At 42.6% G+C, this 21588-nt stretch overlaps 4 protein-coding genes across 4 annotated transcripts in view; all 4 read right to left on the minus strand.

The window, feature by feature from the left end:
* Positions 1-20504, minus strand: part of LOC127663731 (protocadherin alpha-4) — a 213887-nt gene extending 193383 nt beyond the window's left edge. Inside the window, exon 1 of the mRNA XM_052155424.1 lies at positions 18055-20504. Within this exon, the coding sequence (XP_052011384.1) occupies positions 18055-20439 (2385 nt within the window). The 5' untranslated portion in view covers positions 20440-20504. The remainder of the gene's footprint in view (positions 1-18054) is intronic.
* Positions 631-3093, minus strand: LOC127664106 (protocadherin alpha-7-like). Its single transcript, XM_052155988.1, is given in 1 exon segment — positions 631-3093. A coding segment is annotated over 1 exon segment (2463 nt).
* LOC127664107 (protocadherin alpha-6-like) lies at positions 6416-8851 on the minus strand. The gene has a single exon (XM_052155989.1). The coding sequence runs from the start codon at positions 8849-8851 to the stop codon at positions 6416-6418; it is 2436 nt and encodes an 811-aa protein (XP_052011949.1).
* LOC127664108 (protocadherin alpha-5-like) lies at positions 11844-14361 on the minus strand. The gene has a single exon (XM_052155990.1). The coding sequence runs from the start codon at positions 14343-14345 to the stop codon at positions 11844-11846; it is 2502 nt and encodes an 833-aa protein (XP_052011950.1). The 5' UTR covers positions 14346-14361.
* Positions 20505-21588: the final 1084 nt, after the last annotated feature.

Consider the following 21588-nt stretch of genomic DNA (forward strand, 5'->3'; position numbering starts at 1 on the left):
TTCCACGTACACTAGAGTCAATTCTTCTATATTCTGAATGTGAATATATTCCCTATATACACAAGGAGCCAAACAAAAGAACTGCTTAAGTCCTGATAGAAGTATATTTTTAAATAATACTAATTATTACAAACATCGCAAATACAATCCTTCAAATGAGGTTTTTAAACACCAAGTGCTATGCAAATATGGTTGGAGAATATAAATTCTTGCAAACAGGAAACCAGATAATTCAACTTGTAAAGAAATTAAACCAATAATGTTGAAACCCATGGTGTGGTAAAATGTGCACAATACTAAGAAGGAGTACTGTGTCAGCATATATATTTAAATTAGTTTACTGTAGGATTTATAAAGGCAGATAACGGAATGCTTGCCTAGCATGCTATGAGAACCAGCATCTATTTTAAGAGATGTAGGCATTGAATAACACTCTGGATATACTAACACCTAATTTTGGAAATCCACTGGGTAAAGAATATAAAGACATTCATCTTAGCAAATTTTTATCAATATTACTGACCAACATAAATTACCAAGTTTATGAAAGAGAAACCCAGACTGTCCTGAAACTCCTGTGTAAGCCAGATTGGACTCAAAATTGCATACCTTTCTGCCTCAGCCTCCCTGTTATTGCAATTCATAGGTTACATCATGAAAAACAGCTAAACTATTTTTGCACGCCTGGAGAGAAATATATTTAAGACTCACGTTGTCTGTAGAGCTGGGACCCTGAGGTAGGCTGGGGCTGAAAGCCATGAGGTCGGTCTTGGGAGGACCCTCTCCAGAGCACACCCTCTGTCGCCTTTGCTGAGAATATGACCAGCTTCCCACAGCACTAGAGCACACCAGCATGGGCTTCCCAGGAGCACAGGCTCCATCAGTGGGCGTCGTCGAACATCGCAGCGCTGTGTACAGCAGCAGGGTGAGCACCAACAGGCTGGAGACCGCACAGATGGCAATGATCAGGTACACGTTGACATCCACCAGCCTTTGATCCACGCTGGAGGCTCCGACTGACACCTTAGATGAGACCTTCTGTGCTTGGCCGCTGTCTACCAGGGAAAGCAACACTGTGGCTGTGGCGGTCAGAGAAGGTTCTCCATGATCCTTCACCAACACTAACAAGCACTGCCGCGATGCATCTGTCTCCTCCAGGGCACGTGTCGTGCTGATTTCTCCTGTGTACAGGCCGACACGGAAGGGACTACGAACTCCACTCGCAGCCGGCTGGAGCTCGTAGGACAACCATGCATTGTAGCCAGAGTCCTCATCTACTGCCCGCACTTTCGCCACAACCTGGCCAGGCACCAAAGCCCGAGATACTACCTCATTCATTGTGCCACCAACCCCGTTAGCCAAAGGCCCCAGCAACATGGGTGCATTGTCGTTCTCATCCAGCACAAACACCTGCAGAGTCACATTGCTGCCCAGGGCAGGCACACCAGCATCCCGCGCGCTCACCTGGAACTGCAGCAGCTCCAGCTCCTCGTGGTCCAGAGGCTGCAGCGCGAACACCTTGCCGCTCTCTGCGTGCACAGACACATAGCTCGACAATAAGCGTTCGCCTATCCTCCGCTCCACCAGCGAGTAGGACACCAGCGCATTCTCCTGTGCGTCCGCATCCATCGCTGACACCGTGAAGATGTGCGCGCCAGGCGGGTTGTTCTCCTTCACGAACACCGTGTATTCGGGCTGCGCGAATGCAGGAGCATTGTCATTCACGTCAGCCACCTCCACGGACACGCTGGCTGTGGCCCAAAGGGAGGGCGAGCCTCCGTCGCGGGCGGTCACAACCACATCATAGTTAGCAATGGTCTCTCGGTCCAGAGCTCTGTCCAGCACAAGCGAATAGTAATTCTTGAAGGTGGAAACCAGCTTGAAAGGAACGTGGGGAGTCAGAGAGCAGGTCACCTGTCCGTTGGCACCAGAATCACGGTCAAATACGCTGATTAAAGTGACCACTCTTCCAGGTTGACTGTCTTCAGATACCGGGAGAGACAAGGAACTAACGGTCAACTGTGGAGCATTGTCATTAGCATCTACAACTTCCACAAGAACTGTACAGTGTCCAGGCAGTTGTGGGAACCCTTTATCACGTGCCTCTAATGGAATCTTGTAAGCTTTACTCTCTTCGAAATCAATAATTCCTATAACTGTAATCTCTCCACTCACAGCATCCATGTGAAACTTGGATTTTATATCTGGAGAAACATCGCTAGAAAACGAGTACATAACTTCCCCATTCACGCCTTCGTCCAAGTCTGAGGCATTGACTTTGATTACCAATGTTCCATTTGGAACGTTTTCTGGTAATTTCACGGTATAGAGAGATCTGTCAAAAACTGGAGCATTATCATTGACATCCAGCACTGTGATGAGTAACTGCACGGTGCCGGTCAGCTCCGGTTTGCCTCCGTCGGTGGCCGTGAGCAATAAGCGCATCTCTGCAGCTTCTTCTCTGTCTAAAGGTTTCCGCAAAAGGAGCCCAAGAGGTTTCACCTGCTCGTGGTTGGGCGGGACATCCAGAGAGAAATGTTCATTGGTGCTCAGTCTGTAAGTCAGCAGAGCATTGGAACCGACATCTGCATCTGACGCGCCCTCTAGTGGGAACCGCGAGTCGAGCAGTCTGGACTCCAGGATAAACAGAGTCTTTTGTGCCGCTGGAAACCTGGGAGGATTGTCATTAATGTCCCTCACCTCCACCTCCACGTGGAAAACCTGCAGCGGCCTGTCCACGATCACCTCCAGGTGGATGCTACACTCCGCGCTCCGCCCGCACAGCTCCTCCCGGTCGATTCGAGAATTCACAAACAAAATGCCATTCTGCAGATTTACCTCCAGAAGGTCCCCGCGGTCCTTGGACGCCACCCTGAACAGGCGGGGTACCAGTTCAGCCAGCTCCAGCCCCAGGTCCTGCGCGATGCGGCCCACGAAGGTGCCGTGTTTGGCCTCCTCGGAGACTGAGTAGTGGAGCTGGCCGCTCCCTGCCTCCCAGGCAGCCAGAATTATCAGGAGCAGGAGTAATTGTTGGCTCTTCGAATTGTATCCTCTCAGGTTTACCATTTCAAATTACTGACGTTTTATTCTCATTCGCGACAGTTATCTCAAATTCCGGAGGTTTTTTATTCCTTCATTCCAGTCCCGAGATGCTAGCCATTGTGGAGCAACCGAAGAGTGAAGGCCAATGGAATCTTTCTAATGGAAAATGAACGGCCTCGCTTTGTGACCATTTAGTGGCTAAGAGCGACATCATGTGGTCTTAAGTAGTAAGTACAATTCGCAAAATTTACAGTTATACATTGAAAAGTGTATTTTAAATTGAAATTTTGTTCTTTGTTGTCAACATGTAGAGCAACACTTCTCGTGCTTCTTCGTGGTATTCTTGAGTGCTCAACGGCTTATGAATATTTAATTTTAACCATCTAATTTTCGCTTTGAGTATTAGAAAAACTCTTTTCCTACACTGTTTTAATATACAAAACAAACCTAAAAGGATCTCTTTAATTAAAGACAAACGTATTAAATAATGTTAATGTCAAGAAGGAGAAGTGATAAACAAATTTCACATACTTTGTTTGGATAGAGATGTAGAAAGTTTGTAATCTTTGAGACAAGTTTGTGTATTAAAGTAGCTTCTTAAGAAACAAGTATTGTGAATTTCTCTTTATAAGGTTTGTATGTTATGTTGTAAGAGTTCATGGCCCTCATGTTTATGTACTCTTTCCACGCAAAACCTTGTTTTTATGATTACATGCTTGTTTTCGGTCTTCAATATCATATAGGTTATTTCTTTCTTCATACCATAAACCCATTTTATTAGCTAAGTAGTGGTACTGACCCGTCTACATTTCCCACAATTCTTTAAGTCGTTGAATGTTTTATCTGTTGAGAGGTAGTTTAACAAGTGTAGTTTTCTTGAATGTTGCACCCCAGCGTTCCTGGATGCAAGTAAAACAGTTACATATGTGCTCTAATGATTCACAAGCTTGATATCTGCCCACATCAGTGTTTTAATGATTGGCACGCTGCTGGATGATTGCAAACCCTTTTGCTATAATGCCTCCGTGACCCACTTAGTCCATATGGTTGACTTTACGAACATCTTCATTACCAGTGCCTCAAATGTTTAGTTCTTCTCAAATGACTTTAGAGAAGAGTGAAAAAAATCATCTTAATACTTACCCAAGGGATTCTCTTTAAAATACTTTTTCTTGTCTCACCTCATGCTCTCTCCTGCGAGAAACGTACCCTTCAGCCCAAGCAGATTACTCCCTGCTTTCAGATTCACTTCGGATTTTGTTGCACATCCATTTACTTAAAGTTATTTCTTTCCCAAAATACTGATTATTGTTAATATTATCCCAAAGGAACTTCTCCATTATATAACCACAAAACTCGCTATTAATCTGGGCATTTCCTTTGACTAGGGAGATAGATGACAGGTGCACTCACCCACACTGTGAGTTACTTATTTATTTATTTATTCATTTATTTATTTATTTATTTATTTATTTATTTATCTTTTTGTGACTCATAACACTTTTCTCTGATTGTCACATTATATGTAGTATATCTTTATTTTATACAAAAATTTGAAGCTATAGGTTGGGTTTTGATTCATTGTTTTCAACAGATACTAGACAATGAAATCTTTCTATACATTTTTAAATGTTTTACTTGGTGGTTATAGTCATAGTACTTTTGTGTGCTTTGTTCTAGTTAGTAACTTAATTACCTATACAAATTGTCATTGTTGTTGTTTTTTCAAGACAACATTTCTCTGTAGAGTCTAGCCATCCTGGAACTTATTCTGTAGAATACCCTGGCCTCAAACTCAGTGCTAGGATTAAAGATGTGAGCCACCATCTCCTGGCACAAATTGTGTTCTTTATCAATTAGAATATCCAGAAGTAGATTTGTTATTCTTAAGCATATGGGGGAGTTTAGAGGATTTTAAAAATCTTGCTGTTATATCAAGTATTCGTTAAAATCATTCTGAATTCCTTTGTAAAGAAAACTACATTAGTGATTTATGCCATTTCAAGAATGAAAAAAAAAAAGACAGTAGAGGCACAAATTCCAACTTAGTCATCTTACTGATACTGAGCAGTTCTTAAGTTGAAGAAAATTATATGAAATTCATAATAATTAAGCAGCTACGATTTGGCAAACACTATTATAAGCACCGTAAAAGTATCAACTTAAAAAAGTTTTTATATGTTTTTCTGAATGACAGATATTATTATTTATGTTCTAAATTTTGTGGCGTCAAAACAGAGAACTAACAGAATGTACAACCTAAGCGATACCGCAAAAGTAGACAGAGCATGGGTGAAATTGGCGAGGGAGGAATCCTGGAGACTCAGGGCTTAGACACTACATGGCTGCCTTTTGTATAGAGAAGTCGTGAATAATGCAAATAATTACCCAGAGAAAGAAAGAAAAACCTGTGTTCCACAAGGAGGTCCATTAAACAAAATCCAAGGCAAGAGAACTGCAACATCACAGAAGTGCATTGACCTTTGTGTCTGTTTCCTTAAGGTTTTCCTTGCAGTAGATACAATCTAGGGCCTTGAACCTTCTAGTCAAGCCAACAACCACTGAGCCTAACACTGAAATGTTGGTTTTTTCTTGAGTTTATTGGATAAAATCTAAGGTTTTCCCAACAACTGCTGTAGTGTATGATGCACACTGATGAACTCAGTGATAACTATGGATGGAACAGGCTTACTAACGAGTATGAAATCTCCTTCACCCATTCTCTTTTGACCAGAGGCACTCAGCCTAATCATTATTCTTTATCTCTAAATGGCTGCAAAAGTCAACAGTTTTAAAAAGAGCTCTACTTCCTCTAGTGATAACAATGACTAGGGAAAGAATAAAAAAAATAACATAATATGGATTTTCATTCAAAAGAGTATAAAATTAAATGTTGTTATATGGATCATGCATAGAGTGCTTCTCTGGCATGTCCTTGGTTTCATCTTAAGTACACACACAAACATACACACACAAACACACACACATATACACAAAGAGAGAGAGAGAAAGAGAGAGAGAGAACAAAAAAAAGCAAAGAGAAAATGTGTGACCAAATTGTTTCCTATAAAATGTCCTCTGGAAAAAATATATTCAAACTAATTCTCCTCCTAGTGCTAATACTGAAATGTGAATAACCTATGCAATTGCTCAGAAAAATATTAACTGTGGTAGAAGAGGACAAATGTAGCAAAATTTTGAGTTTGATTTAGTGAAGATTATGTATAATAATGCTCAATTCTGTTTACATGTAAGATCAAAAACAAATGAAGATTATGAGGAAAATAATAAAATTAAAATGCTTAGCCCAGTGTAATAAATAAAATTTTAAAATGAGAAAATATGAAACTACAGAAAAAAAGCATTACAAATTTTAAACAGTTAGAAATCTTGGACTTACTCTTGAGCAATGATCTTCGTTTAAATCCTGATGTTCTCCCACAACCGGACAAGGAGGAAGACCCGGGCTGAAGGCCATGAGGTCGGTTTTGGGTGGTCCCTCGCCAGAACAAACCTTCTGTCTCCTCTGTTGTGAGTAGGACCAGCTCCCTACTGCGCTAGAGCACACCAACACAGGCTTCCCTGGCCCGCACACACCCTCTGTAGGCGGAACTGAGCACCGCAGTGCGATGTATACCATGAGGGTTAGAACTAGCAGGCTGGACACCGCGCAGATAGCAATGATCAGGTACACATTGACATTCACTAACGAAACTTCCTGGCTGGTGGCTCCTGCTGCTCGCGAAGACGCTTTTGGAGTCTGGCTGTTCTCAACCAGAGACACTAACACAGTGGCTGTGGCCATCAGCGCTGGCTCCCCGTGATCCTTCACCAGCACTAATAGGCGATGACGTGGTGCATCTGCCTCCTCAAGAGCACGGGTAGTACTGATCTCGCCCGTGTACAGACCTACCCGAAACAGGCTCCGAGTCCCGCCTGTTAAAGGATGCAGTTCATAAGACAGCCAGGCATTGTAACCAGAATCCGCATCTACTGCACGCACCTTAGTGACCACCTGGCCGGCACCCACTGAAGGTGACACAAGTTCGCTCACTACACCACTGGATCCTTGTGTCCAAGGTCCAAGCAGCGCGGGTGCATTGTCGTTCTCATCCAGCACAAACACCTGCAGAGTCACATTGCTGCCCAGGGCAGGCACACCAGCATCCCGCGCGCTCACCTGGAACTGAAGCAGCTCCAGCTCCTCGTGGTCCAGAGGCTGCAACGCGAACACCTTACCGCTCTCGGTGTGCACAGACACATAGCTCGACAGCAAGCGCTCGCCCACTCTCCGCTCCACTAGCGAGTAGGACACCAGCGCATTCTCCTGTGCGTCCACATCCACCGCCGACAAGGTGAAGATGTGAGCGCCAGGCGGGTTGTTCTCCTTCACGAACACCGTGTATTCGGGCTGCGCGAATGTAGGAGCATTGTCGTTCACATCAGCTACCTCCACAGATATGCTAGCCGTGGTACTCAAAGAAGGCGAACCCCCATCCCGCGCTGTCACCACCACCTGATAGTCAGCTGTGGTCTCTCGGTCCAGGGCGCTGTCCAGCACAAGCGAATAGTAATTCTTGAAGGTGGACACCAGCTTGAAGGGGACATAAGGAGTCAGGGAGCAGGTCACCTGCCCGTTGGCTCCAGAGTCCAGATCCGAAACGCTGATTAGAGCAATGACTGTACCCAGTGCAGCGTCCTCTCGAACAGGCAGGGATAAGGAAGTCAATGTAATCTGAGGCACATTGTCGTTCTCATCCAATACCTTCACTAAAACAGTGCAATGGCCCACCATCGGAGGGTGTCCTTTGTCTGCCGCGTCCACGCGGATTTTGTAGACATCTACTTGCTCAAAGTCTAAATTTCCTTGAATTCTGATTTCTCCTGTATCTGCATCTATGCTAAACTGCTCAAGAATCCTGGGCGGCACCAGCCTATTAAAGGAGTAAGAAATTTCTGAATTCGTCCCTTCATCCCTGTCAGAAGCATTCAGTCGAATAAGTGTCGTTCCATTCTCCGAGTTTTCCAAGATTTTCACTTCATACTCAGGGTGTTGAAAAGTAGGGGCGTTATCATTCACATCCAGCACAGTGACCAGCAGCTGAACAGAGCCTGTGAGCTCAGGTTTGCCTCCATCCGTGGCTGTCAGCAGTAGTTTATGCTCAGGGGCATCTTCTCTGTCCAGGAATTTTCTCAACAAGAGTCCAATTTGTTTGTTGCCATCGCTGTTTGTTTTTACATCTAGCCCAAAGTATTCACTGGGACTGAGTTTATAGGTTAAGATAGAATTTAATCCAACATCAGCATCTGACGCGCCCTCTAGTGGAAACAAAGAATCTGGCAGCCTAGATTCGTAAATTAACATTCTTTGTTCCTTTACTGAGAACACAGGCGGATTGTCATTAATGTCCCTCACCTCCACCTCCACGTGGAAAACCTGCAGCGGCCTGTCCACGATCACCTCCAGGTGGATGCTACACTCCGCGCTCCGCCCGCACAGCTCCTCCCGGTTGATCCGAGAATTCACAAACAAAATGCCATTCTGCAGATTTACCTCCAGAAGGTCCCCGCGGTCCTTGGACGCCACCCTGAACAGGCGGGGCACCAGCTCCGTCAGCTCCAGCCCCAGGTCCTGCGCGATGCGGCCCACGAAGGTGCCGTGTTTGGCCTCCTCTGGGATGGAGTAGTGGAGCTGGCCGCTCCCTGCCTCCCAGGCTGCGAGGAGCAGGAGCGAGAGCAGCAGACACCGTGTTCCCAGTCCTCCTTCTGTGGTAAAATCCATGTCAAATACTTCTTGCTTTGTTTCCATTAGAAGATATTTTTCCTCCGCATAAAATTCTATGATTCAAAGTCTATCGATTCAATTCTTCTGCATTCGCCATCATTCAGCAGTCTTGGAAAGATCCAGCTACCAAAAAAAGAGCTTTGTGTGGTGGCTAGATGGAACTCGGTGGTAAACAGCGACACCAAGCGGCTCCAAATGGTAAGAAGCGAATTCGTGTAACCTCAGTGAAGGGTTATTCTTTTAATATTCTTTACCTTACCTTGATAGTAAATGATCCAAATGTTTATACTTTTCAAGGACAATGTCTTCCCGTATGATTTTTTGTAACTTAAACTGATTATGGTCTTTATTCACAGAGAACATTCTTAACAATATTTTAGACATTTTTGTTATCCAGTTTAGAAATAGTAAATGTAGTATAATCTAATCTTGGAAATCAGTAGGTGAGCAATTCTCCATAATGTGAGTACACATTAAACGTGTGTGTGTGTGTGTGTGTGTGTGTGTGTGTGTGTGTGTGTGTAGAGAGAGAGAGAGAGAGAGAGAGATAATGTGTGTGTGTGTAGAGAGATTTTCAAAGTTTATCTAAACTTGAGATGATTTCAAAATTTTTCAAGTTTATCTAAACTTTTTAAATATTAAAAGATTGTTCATGATCATTACTACTTTGTTTCGCAAATACAATACTGCTTATGGTTCCTTCATGAGATATTTAACCTAGTTTTAAGGCATAGTATGTTCAACATTTTCAATTTATATGTGTTCTCACTATAGGTCAGGTTCACCTTAAACTGTGCATCTCAGGATTATCTCAAACTCAAAGTGGCCAGGACTCTGAATCGAGAATAATAAAAGAAAAAATTATCACAGTGGAAAGAAAAAATGTTGATCTTTGGCTGACAAATTGCTTACAGCTTCTCAATTTGTTTGAGTCCAGGGAGAAGATTATATGGAAAGATGATTAGATCATTTCTATAAATAAATAGGTTCCTCCTCCATACATCTTATAACAATCATATAAACTGGTAAGTTCTTATTTCAAAACTAAATTAACCAGATTTTTAAAACTTGGTAGGTATTCGCAATAAACTAATACTGTAGCAAAAACTAATTCTCGATTCTAAGATCTCCCTAAAGCTGCTCAGTTATTATAAATATCCAAATAGCATGATAGAAGAGATAGCTATAAAAGTAAATGCATAGAAAAACTTAAAAATGAGCAAGGCAATAAAAAGGTTCTAATCTTTATATATTAGGTATGTAATGGTTATTACATGTTAAGTCCACATATTTTGCCAAAACAAAAAAGAGGAGCAAAACAGTTTTTATTTTTCAGTAGCAAGGGCACATGCCTATGGTAGGCTACAATGTCTGTAGACAATAAACAGAAGGGAAGAGTTTTATAATAGCAAATTTTTGTTTTACTAAACAAAAAAATTGTAAAACAATAAACTGTGTTTTCTGACCAAACATATTCGGGGTTAAGGGATTTCACAAGAACTTCTCAATGCAAATAACTTAAAGTGGAACTGCGCTCAGGTTCCTGAAAAGTGACACCATTATTCCTCCAAATTCCAATGTTAAACTTCGGTGGGAAATGAATATTCTATATTCACACAATGCGGTGGAGTGAGAATGAAAGGGAAAATTTTTACTCTTCTCCTTTGTATTACAAGAATTTTAAGCAATGTTTATGTTCTATCCAAGTGAAAACACTACTAAAACGAAATCTTTAACACCAAAGTTTTAAATTATGAAACCATTGGTGCACAAATGCATTTAGAATTTAAAAAAATTCAGTGAATTATTTACTACAAAAAACATTACTGAAAAGGAAATTAAACTGTTATATAAATATAAAATAATTACAATCCAACAAAAAGTAAAAAGCATAGTTGATGGACTATTGTAAAAATACTGGTATGTAACCATAAAACCGTACATTCAGAATAAATAATTTAAACCAGGCTTGGTAGTTTATGCCTTTAATCTCAGCTTGAGGGAGTTAGAGGACGGATGATATCCATGAGTTCCAGGCCAACTGGCTTACAGAATGAGTCCCAAGCCAACAAGGGCTATATAGTAAGACCCTGTCTCAAAACTGACAGAAGGAAAAAATGTTTAAAAGTATGCCTTACAATTCATTCTACAATAGCCTATAAATTAAATGTTAGTGTTTTTAAATAGCAGAATACTGTGAAAACATTTTACAAGCAGACTGCAGTCTCTGATGCCCATTGAGGAACTGAATACAGGAGGATTCAAAGTTTGAGGCCAGCCTAGGAATCTAGTGATGTCAAGGCTAGTATGTGTTACAGAGTTGACCTCAGTCTCAGAAAAACAAATATAAAAGGAAACAAAAATGCCTTAATAGAAATATTTCTTGCTATGCAAGCACAAGGATCTGAGGTCAAGTCCCAAGAACCCGTGAGCCACAAATGGTCCTGTGACCTCAGCATGTTTGGGTGTGCTAAGAGGCATGGCTAGGGCTTGCTCACTAATGACCTAGCTCCAGATTCAGCGATAGAAACTATCTCAAGGGAAAAAAGCAGAGAGTGATAGAGACTCCTCCTCAGACCTCCACGAACACAAGCATACTCTCTCACACACATACACCACAAACATACATTACATGTCCACAAAAGACTCGAAAATATTTTTGGTTAAGAAGGAAAGTTTTGAAGCACATTAATAAAACCTCCCAAAGAATAATAATGGCTGCAAGTCATATTCGTTGCCAAAAAAGTCCAAAATTAGAGCTTTTTTAAACCATGTATTTATTTATGTGTATAAATGCATTTTATGTGTATAAATGCCTGCATTTATGTGTGTATAGCATGTATACAAGTCAAAGTGTGTTGGCGTCCCTGGAACTGAAGTTATAAATGGTCATGAGCTATCACGTGGGTAGAAGGAATTGAAGTCAGGTCCTCTTCGAGAAAAAGTGCTCTTAACCACTGAGCCAATCTCTTGAAGCCCCTCACCCCCAAATGAAAAGAAAAAAAAAACTTGTACGTTAAAGAAGTGGTAATGGTACAGCTAAGTTAACTGAAATTTCTAGGTTAATTGTGTGTGTAAAGTTGGATTCTTCAAAGCTAAAATAACCACAGGGCATATTCATTGAAAAAGAATTAAGAGAAAAAAATCGGTGAGTAAGACTTAGAAAACTCACATTCTCTGCAGAGCTGGGTCCCTGAGGTAGGCTGGGGCTGAAGGCCATGAGGTCGGTCTTGGGCGGACCCTCTCCAGAACACACCCTCTGTCGCCTCTGCTGTGAGTATGACCACGTCCCCACCGCACTGGAGCACACCAGCATGGGCTTCCCAGGGGCGCAGGCTCCATCATTGGGAGTGGCCGAGCAGCGCAGCGCTGTGTACAGCAGCAGGGTGAGCACCAACAGGCTGGACACTGCGCAGATGGCGATGATCAGATACACGTTGACATCTATCAGTGTGGAGTCTGAACCTGAGGTTCCAACCAACACCCTGGATGAGACCTTCGGTGCCTGGCTGTTTTCCACAAGAGACACCAGTAAGGTGGCCGTGGCTGTCAAGGGTGGCTCGCCGTGGTCCTTCACCAGCACCAACAAGCGTTGACGCGGTGTGTCCGCTTCATCCAGAACACGTGTTGTGCTGATCTCACCTGTATATAACCCCACGCGGAACGGGCTGCGCACAGCACCTGCCGCGGGCTGCAACTCATAAGACAACCACGCATTGTAGCCAGAATCCGCGTCCACTGCACGTACCTTTGCAACCACATGGCCGGAACTCACTGACCGAGACAACAACTCAATAGTTCCTCCGCTACCCTGAGGCCCCAGCAGCATGGGCGCATTGTCATTCTCATCCAACACAAACACCTGCAGAGTCACATTGCTGCCCAGGGCAGGCACACCAGCATCCCGCGCGCTCACCTGGAACTGAAGCAGCTCCAGCTCCTCGTGGTCCAGAGGCTGCAGCGCGAACACCTTGCCGCTCTCTGCGTGCACAGACACATAGCTCGACAATAAGCGCTCGCCTATCCTCCGCTCCACCAGCGAGTAGGACATCAGCGCATTCTCCTGCGCATCCGCATCCACCGCCGACACCGTGAAGATGTGCGCGCCAGGCGGGTTGTTCTCCTTCACAAACACCGTGTATTCGGGCTGCGCAAACGCAGGAGCGTTGTCGTTCACGTCAGCCACCTCCACGGACACGCTGGCTGTGGCCCACAAAGAGGGCGAGCCTCCATCGCGGGCGGTCACAACCACATCGTAGTTAGCGATGGTCTCTCGGTCCAGAGCTCTGTCCAGCACAAGCGAATAGTAATTCTTGAATGTGGAAACCAGCTTGAAGGGGATGTGGGGTGTCAAGGAGCAGGTCACCTGCCCATTAGCGCCTGAGTCTCGATCTGACACGCTAATCAGGGCGATGACAGTCGCCAATGGAGCATCCTCTTTGATAGGCAAAAAAATGGAGGTTATGGCCATCTCAGGCACGTTATCATTTACATCCACTAGTTTCACTATAACTTTGCAGTGTCCTGCTAGTGGGAATGCACTTCTGTCCACGGCATCAATGTTAATTTCATATACTTTACAGTCTTCGTAATCTAGCTCGCCCTTAACTTTTATTTCTCCACTGGTAGAATCTATTGTAAATTTAGATTTTACATCATCAAGAACAAGATTACTAAATAAGTATAGTATTTCTTTATTAATTCCCTCATCCGCATCTGAAGCGTTGAGTTTAATTACTAACGTCTCTTTGGGTGTATTTTCCAATAATCTAACATTATAAATAGATTTATCAAACTCCGGAGCATTATCATTTGCATCCAATACATCAATCAGTAATTGAACAGTACCTGTTAGTTCAGGTTTCCCTCCATCAATTGCAATCAGCAACAAACGATGCTCTTGGGTTTCTTCTCTATCTAGGGGCTTCTTCAAAACTAGTTGTAAAACGTTTGTTTCTTCTTCGTTTCTCTTGACATCCAAGTCAAAATATTCATTAGGATTTACCTTATAGCTCAAGGCTGCATTGGCTCCTATATCCAAATCAGATGCGCCCTCTACTGGAAACCGCGAGGCTGGCATTCTTGACTCTAAAATAAATAATCTTTGTTCAGGTCGGGAGAATTTAGGTGGGTTGTCGTTAATGTCCTTCACCTCCACCTCCACGTGGAAAACCTGCAGCGGCCTGTCCACGATCACCTCCAGGTGGATGCTGCACTCCGCCCTCCGTCCACACAGCGCTTCCCGGTCGATCCGAGAATTCACAAACAAAATGCCATTCTGCAGATTTACCTCCAGAAGGTCCCCGCGGTCCTTGGACGCCACTCTGAACAGGCGGGGCACCAGCTCCGCCAGCTCCAGCCCCAGGTCCTGCGCGATGCGGCCCACGAAGGTGCCGTGTTTGGCCTCCTCTGGGATGGAGTAGTGGAGCTGGCCGCTCCCTGCCTCCCAGGTTGCAAGAAGCACAAAGGAGATCAGCAGGCGCCGAAATCCCGGACTTCCTCGCTGGGAATATACCATCGCAATCCTGTTCCACTTCTCCAGTCTCTATTGCAGCACCACACAAAGTCCTTTGAAAACTCAGTTCCGATTTACTGTAGATTTGATTTCCTCGCTTTTTGTGAGCTTCTGTAGCAGAGGCTAAAATGGAAGATCCTTTTCCTAAGTAAAATGTATTCTCCCTATCCTTTTTTGACGTTGGAAGCTAAAAATGTATCTTGTGGTGTCTAGCGACACCATGTGGATAAAAGGGTAAGTATTATACTTTGTTTCATTTTATTCACTTACCTTTTATTTTGAAATTATTTCTCAATAATACTCAATTTCAATTACATGTTGTTAAGCGTCTGTATAATTCTGTTCTCTGTTCTCTAATTAGTTGTCGCTTTTTAAACCAGGGTCCTATGTTAGTTGCTTTACTTCTCGATCCGCTAGATGTTCTGCAGGTGGTCTCCCAACTGGACTTGACTTTATAAACACAATCTAAAGTAAATCAATATGAGCATAACACTGTATATGAATAAATCGTCAGTAGACACCCCAAAGAATTAGTCTATTTATTTATAGAGGAATTTATATTCAAACTGATAAAATAACTTTCACTGGTTATTATTTCAATAATTTCTGTTGTTCAATAGTATTCTTTCCGTACTTAACCATAGCCTAATTTTTTTTTTTTAGTTTGTCTCTATTAACCCAATGAACATGAATTTCCTGGGTAATATTGAACAGAATGTTCTAGATTATAATGTTTATTACTGGTGATTTATTTATTTATTGATACTATCTTCAAAAAGAATTCAAACAGTTTAAATATACTAACTTAAGGTCCTGTTTTGAAATCTATCCAAATTACTGAACATTTAGTTTTTTTCTGGCACCTAACAATTTTTATGTTTATTACTGTAATGTGGAGGATTTAATTGTCCAGATGTTGTACAATCTTAGTAAGCAACTTGGCACTATTTTCAAGATACAGCATCTAAGTAGCAACTGTGCAAATTGTATAATCACTTACCTTGCCTTTATCCAACAAGTCAGAATCCTAATATTGATTAACATGTAGTGTGCCACAAAAATATTTAGGTTTTAGTAAAAGTAATGACATACTCAATGAAGAAAAGGCATTCCTAGTATGGAAAAGTTTGCATTTTATGCAGATATATGAAAGATAAAAGTCTCTGAACTTTGATTCATCTTTGTAGCTGTTAGAATTATGACCTGTATTATTACCTCATTGTGTAGTTGAGGATATGAGGGTTGCTTTCTCAATCATGATATTCTAAATTCTACAGAAGACACATGAATCTTCTCAGCCATTCTTTCAGTCAGAGAGTAAAGAATACCTTTTTGGCTAGTCTAACTCACTGTTCTCTTTTTTTAGGCATTTTAGTTGTAGCTAGGAGTAGTGGTACAAACTTTTAATCCCAGAAATCTATGATTTATTTTACTTCATATGGGAATATGAAGTAAAATAAAAGTAATGAATAAGATATACAAATTTTAAATATTCAAAACACTCATTAATTACAGATAGTACAGGATTGAAAAAGGAAAGAAAAGAATTAATATTTATTTCAATTCAGTCTTTCTCATTGGTAAAATGTATATTTCCTAAATGCATACCAAGCAAATATTTAAATGGTTATGATTTTTCTGAAAGAAAATATCATTCAAGACAACTGCAACTTTTTTTGTACAGTGTCTAGAATTTAATGTAATATTATTGGATTTAATAAGAAGAAAATTATGAGACGAAAAATGTTCTGATAGATGATGATTCAGTGACATGAAAGAATACAAAACTGTAATTATTATGTTAGTTAAATTCATTAAAAAGAGATAATTTAACTTAAAAACTCTTCTTTTTTAACAAGCAAAGCAACATTCTAAAATTTGGAGGGCACTGACCGAAGTTAGGAATTCAGCTGATTTGGGTAACCTAGACTAATAAGAAAGGAACCAGGCATGGTGGTTCATGCCTTTAATCCCAGAATTCCAGAGGCAGGAAGATCTCAGGCATGGAGGCTACCCTGGTCTACAGAGCAAGTTTTGGGACAGTCAGAGCTACAAAGAGAAATCCTATCTCAAAAAACAAAGAAGAGAAGGAGTTGGAAATAATTACTAAGTAGGGAAAAGTTGAATAACATAGGCATCATGCAACAAAGAGTGTGAGTGACTTAAAGGCACAAATAGCTATAAAATCTATGAAGTATATGGTGAAAAGATTTAGCATATGTACCGTGATTATCAGAAGATGAGAGTAATGTAAAGTAGAAGCAATATTTGAAGGTATGCTAATAAATATTATTTTAAATTGATAAAGCATCAATTCACATATACAAAAGGTCATAAAAACTTCAAGGGAGATTTTAAAAGTAACCGAAAACTGATCAGTTAATAGAAATGTTGTCGGCAATATTTTTTAAACAAATAAAGAATCTTCCAGACAGGCTCTTTCTGTATACTCCTGGCTGTTTTAGAACTCACTCTGTAGACCAGGCTAGCCCTAATCTCAGAGATCCACCTGCATCTGTCTCCCAAGTGCTCAGATTAAAATTGTGTGCCATCACCACCTCACCAAAAAGGAGTTTTTAAAGGAGCTAAAAAAGAAAAACAGGTCACTATGAAGGTTTGTATATGCTTGGGCCAGGGAGTGGCACTATTAGGAGTTGTGGCCTTGTTTGAGTAGGTGTGTCACTGTGGGTGTGGACTCTAAGACCCTAGTCCTGGCTGCCTGGAAGGTAGTCTTCCACTAGCAGCCTTCAGGTGAAGATGTAGAACTCTCAGCTTTGCCTGCATTGTGCCTTCCTAGATGCTGCCCTGATCCCACCTTGATGATAATGGCCTGAACCTCTGAACCTGTGAGCCAGCCATTCAAATGTTGTCCTTCCCAAGACTTGCTTTGGTCATGGTGTCTGTTCAGAGCAGTAACTAAGAACCCAAACTAAGACAATCACAATACATCAATGATAAATTTGGTAATCATCTTCTCATGAAAGGACTATAGAAAGTTATATTGAAAGTGATAGGGGAAAAATAATTTCCTGGTTGAGCACTAAATACCTAAGAAAACTATTTCTCAAAGGTGGCATTTAAATACTACAGCTGAATATACAAAAACATGGAGATTTCTTCACTCTCAGACGATAGGAAAATATTCAAGAATCTTTTTTCAGAAGAAAGATCAACTCAGAAACACAAACACAAAGGAGTATTAATAGTACAAAAAATAATAATTGTATGTCAAAAGTACATGTGTAACATGAATTGGGGGGCAGATACACAGAATGATTTCCTAAGCTTCTGGAATTCTCTCAACATTACAATACATTAAAAGTAGTGGTTTATGCCTTAGCAAGTCAACAGAGTGCCTTATAATCTCTAGGAAGTGGAAGAGAAAAAAAAGAATATATGACTTTAAAACACACATCCGAGCTACAGGCATCAGCAAGATGATGTCATATGAGGTTCTAGACCCCCTTTTCCCTAAGGGGGAGAGGGCCACATTGTCAAGATTCAACAATGAAGACAGAATTTTGTCAGCGGCTGGAACACCATAAAGCTTATCAGCAGATTTCTCCGCAGAAATTTTGCATGCTAGAAGATATAATCAAACTCCCAAAGGAAAACTATCATCATGCAAAAATCCCATATCCAGTAATAAATAAATCTGTGAAGAAAGTGATAAGAAACCACTTAGGAACAGTCAAGTTAAAGTTAAACTAACCTTTGCAGAGGAATCCTCTGTAGACTGCAATTGATCCTCTCTGTCCCTCGAATCGGATAAACTGGGGCTAAAGGCCATGAGGTCGGTCTTAGGTGGGTACTCCCCAGAGCACACCCTTTGCCTCCTCTGCTGAGAGTATGACCAGCTCCCCACTGCACTGGAGCACACCATTACCGGTTTTGGAGGCACGCACACACTCTCACTGGGGACGGTGGAACAGCGCAGGGCAGTGTACAGCAGCAGGGTGAGCACTAGCAGGCTGGACACTGCACAGATGGCGATGATCAGATACACGTTGACATCCACCAGAGACACCTCTGAGTTTGTGACACTCGTGGACACTCGCGATGGAGCCTTTGGTACTGGGCCATTCTCTACCAGTGACACCAACACTGTGGCAGTAACCATCATTGGTGGGTCGCCATGGTCCTTCACTAGCACCAGAAGGCGCTGACGTGGCGAATCTGCTTCATCCAGGATGCGGGTGGTACTAATCTCGCCCGTATATAGACCCACGCGGAAAAGGCTACGGGAATTGCCTTCTGACGATTGCAGTTCATAAGAGAGCCATGCATTATAGCCAGAGTCCGCATCCACCGCGCGCACCTTAGCCACCACATGGCCCGCACCCACTGATCTGGACACCAACCGGCTCACAATTCCACCAGAGACTCCTGCCTCAGGTTCCAGCAGAGTGGGTGCATTGTCGTTCTCATCCAGGACAAACACCTGCAGAGTCACATTGCTGCCCAGGGCAGGCACACCAGCATCCCGCGCGCTCACCTGGAACTGAAGCAGCTCCAGCTCCTCATGGTCCAGAGGCTGCAGTGCGAACACCTTGCCGCTCTCTGCGTGCACAGACACATAGCTCGACAGCAAGCGCTCGCCCACCCGCCGTTCCACCAGCGAGTAGGACACCAACGCATTCTCCTCTGCATCTGCGTCCACCGCAGACACCGTGAAGATGTGCGCGCCAGGCGGGTTGTTCTCCTTCACAAACACTGTGTATTCGAGCTGCGCAAATGCAGGAGCGTTGTCGTTCACGTCAGCCACCTCCACGGACACGCTGGCTGTGGCCCACAGCGAGGGCGAGCCTCCATCCCGGGCGGTCACCACCACCTTATAGTCAGCTGTGGTCTCTCGGTCCAGGGCACTGTCCAGCACGAGCGAATAGTAATTCTTGAAGGTGGACACCAGCTTGAAAGGGACATGATTTGTCAGGGAGCAGGTCACCTGTCCGTTGACACCCGTGTCCCGATCAGACACACTGATGAGTGCAATAACAGTGCCCACTGGAGCATTCTCTCTGATTGGAAGTGATAGAGATTTGAATTCCAACTCTGGGACGTTATCGTTGATGTCTTCAACTTCTACAATAACTCTACAGTGTCCAGAGAGTGGGAGTTGTCCCTTGTCAATGCCCTCTATGAGAATTTCATAGGACTTGCACTCTTCAAAATCAATGTATCCCTTTACAGTAATCTGTCCTGTAACTGAGTCTACGTTGAATTTGTATTTCACATTTGGTGAAATATCTGTAGAAAATGAGTACATAATATCCCCATTCACTCCTTCGTCTAAGTCTGAGGCATTGACTTGGATTACCAGTGTTCCATTTGGGACGTTTTCTGGTAATTTCACGGTATAGAGAGACCTGTCAAAGACAGGAGCATTGTCATTGGCATCCAGCACTGTGATATGTAACTGAACAGTACCAGTCAGCTCTGGTTTGCCTCCGTCGGTAGCCGTGAGCACTAAAAATATCTCTGGAGTTTCCTCTCGGTCTAAAGATTTTCGTAATATAAGCCCAAGACCTTTTACCCGTTCATCGTTGGATGGTTTTTCCAACAAAAAATATTCATTGGGACTTAGCCTGTAAGTCAGCAGAGCATTTGTACCGACATCTGCATCCGAGGCGCCCTCTAGTGGAAACTGAGTGTCAACAAGTCTGGATTCCGCAATGAACAGATTCTTCTGTGTCCCTGGGAATACAGGCGGGTTGTCATTAATGTCCCTCACCTCCACCTCCACATGGAAAACCTGCAGCGGCCTGTCCACGATCACCTCCAGGTGGATGCTACACTCCGCGCTCCGCCCGCACAGCTCCTCCCGGTCGATCCGAGAATTCACAAACAAAATGCCATTCTGCAGATTTACCTCCAGAAGGTCTCCGCGGTCCTTGGACGCCACCCTGAACAGGCGGGGCACCAGCTCCGCCAGCTCCAGCCCCAGGTCCTGCGCGATGCGGCCCACGAAGGTGCCGTGTTTGGCCTCCTCTGGGATGGAGTAATGGAGCTGGCTGTTCCCTGCCTCCCAGATTGAAAGGAGGAGAAAAGAGAGCAGCAGGCGTTGGTATTCCTGGCCACTTACCCAGGAAAATTCCATCTCAAGTGCACAGTGCTTTGTTCTGAATAGGGATCTTGTCTCAGAGCTAGGAGAAAACTGATCGGTCAGTCCACCCCCGCTGCATCCTCCATTTTTCAGACTCCGGGTGGTGGATAAAGATTCTTTCCGGGAAGAATGGGATTTTTTTTTCTTTAGTACGTCCTCTGTCGGATCTATTTTATGGTAAAGAGCGACACCATGTGGCTCCAAACTGTAAGTACTAATTCCGGAAATCCACACCACTAAAAACTGCTTATTGTTTCAGCCTTTCCAAATAGATTTCCCATTTTGCAAAATAGAGTTGTATTTTTGTAGATATGCATTCTGTGACAGTGATTAATTGTGTATGATCTTTCGTTTTACATGAACATCAGCTTCTAATACAGTGAAAGGTTTTTTTATGTAGGTTTTAGTACTTATAGAGACTCAGTTTTTGTCAACATAAGCTTTGTAAATATAGAGTAAAGAGGTGTAGATTAGAAAAATTCATGACAGATTCCTTGTGATCCATCAAATGGTGAGTTGTTTTTGTTAAGGACAGTCTGTTCATTCTTGGATTTGTGGTGTTGGTTCTGAATCTTGAGAGAAACAATATTTAGGGAGCCACTGATTCTAAGAATAAGTCATTGAAAGGAAAGTTTGTAGATAGTGGTTTAAGAAACTGAAGTCTGTTATGATTCAATGGACTCTCTTCCTGGCCTTGCAGAAGGGTGTGCTGTATATGGGAGATTTAATGTGGAATTGAAAGCATGTAGTGAATAGCTTGGAAGAACATTTCATATAATTTTATTCTAAGTAATTCACTTCCCACAAGCAAGTGTGGCACTCTCATCTTTGCTTTATGGATTATAAATTCCTGGTGTTTTCTAGAGTTGAAAATGCCTATTTCTATTTCTCATATTCTCCTTGTGTATTTTAGCCAAAAAGGATAACTTCCTGCCTCTGAGAAAGTATTCATTAACAAACAGACATACTCATTTTGTCCCTTAAGTAACAGGTTTAGTAAAAAGAGTCTCTGTGATTTATTTTTATAAGATATACAAATAAATTAATGTTTTGAGTAGACTTGCAGGCAAATCCTTTTTTGTTTGTTTTTTGGTTTTGGTTTTGGGTTTGGTTTGGGTTTGGGTTTGGGTTTTTCAAGACAGG

Source organism: Apodemus sylvaticus, chromosome 13 (assembly GCF_947179515.1).
Source record: "Apodemus sylvaticus chromosome 13, mApoSyl1.1, whole genome shotgun sequence".
NCBI lineage: Eukaryota > Metazoa > Chordata > Mammalia > Rodentia > Muridae > Apodemus > Apodemus sylvaticus.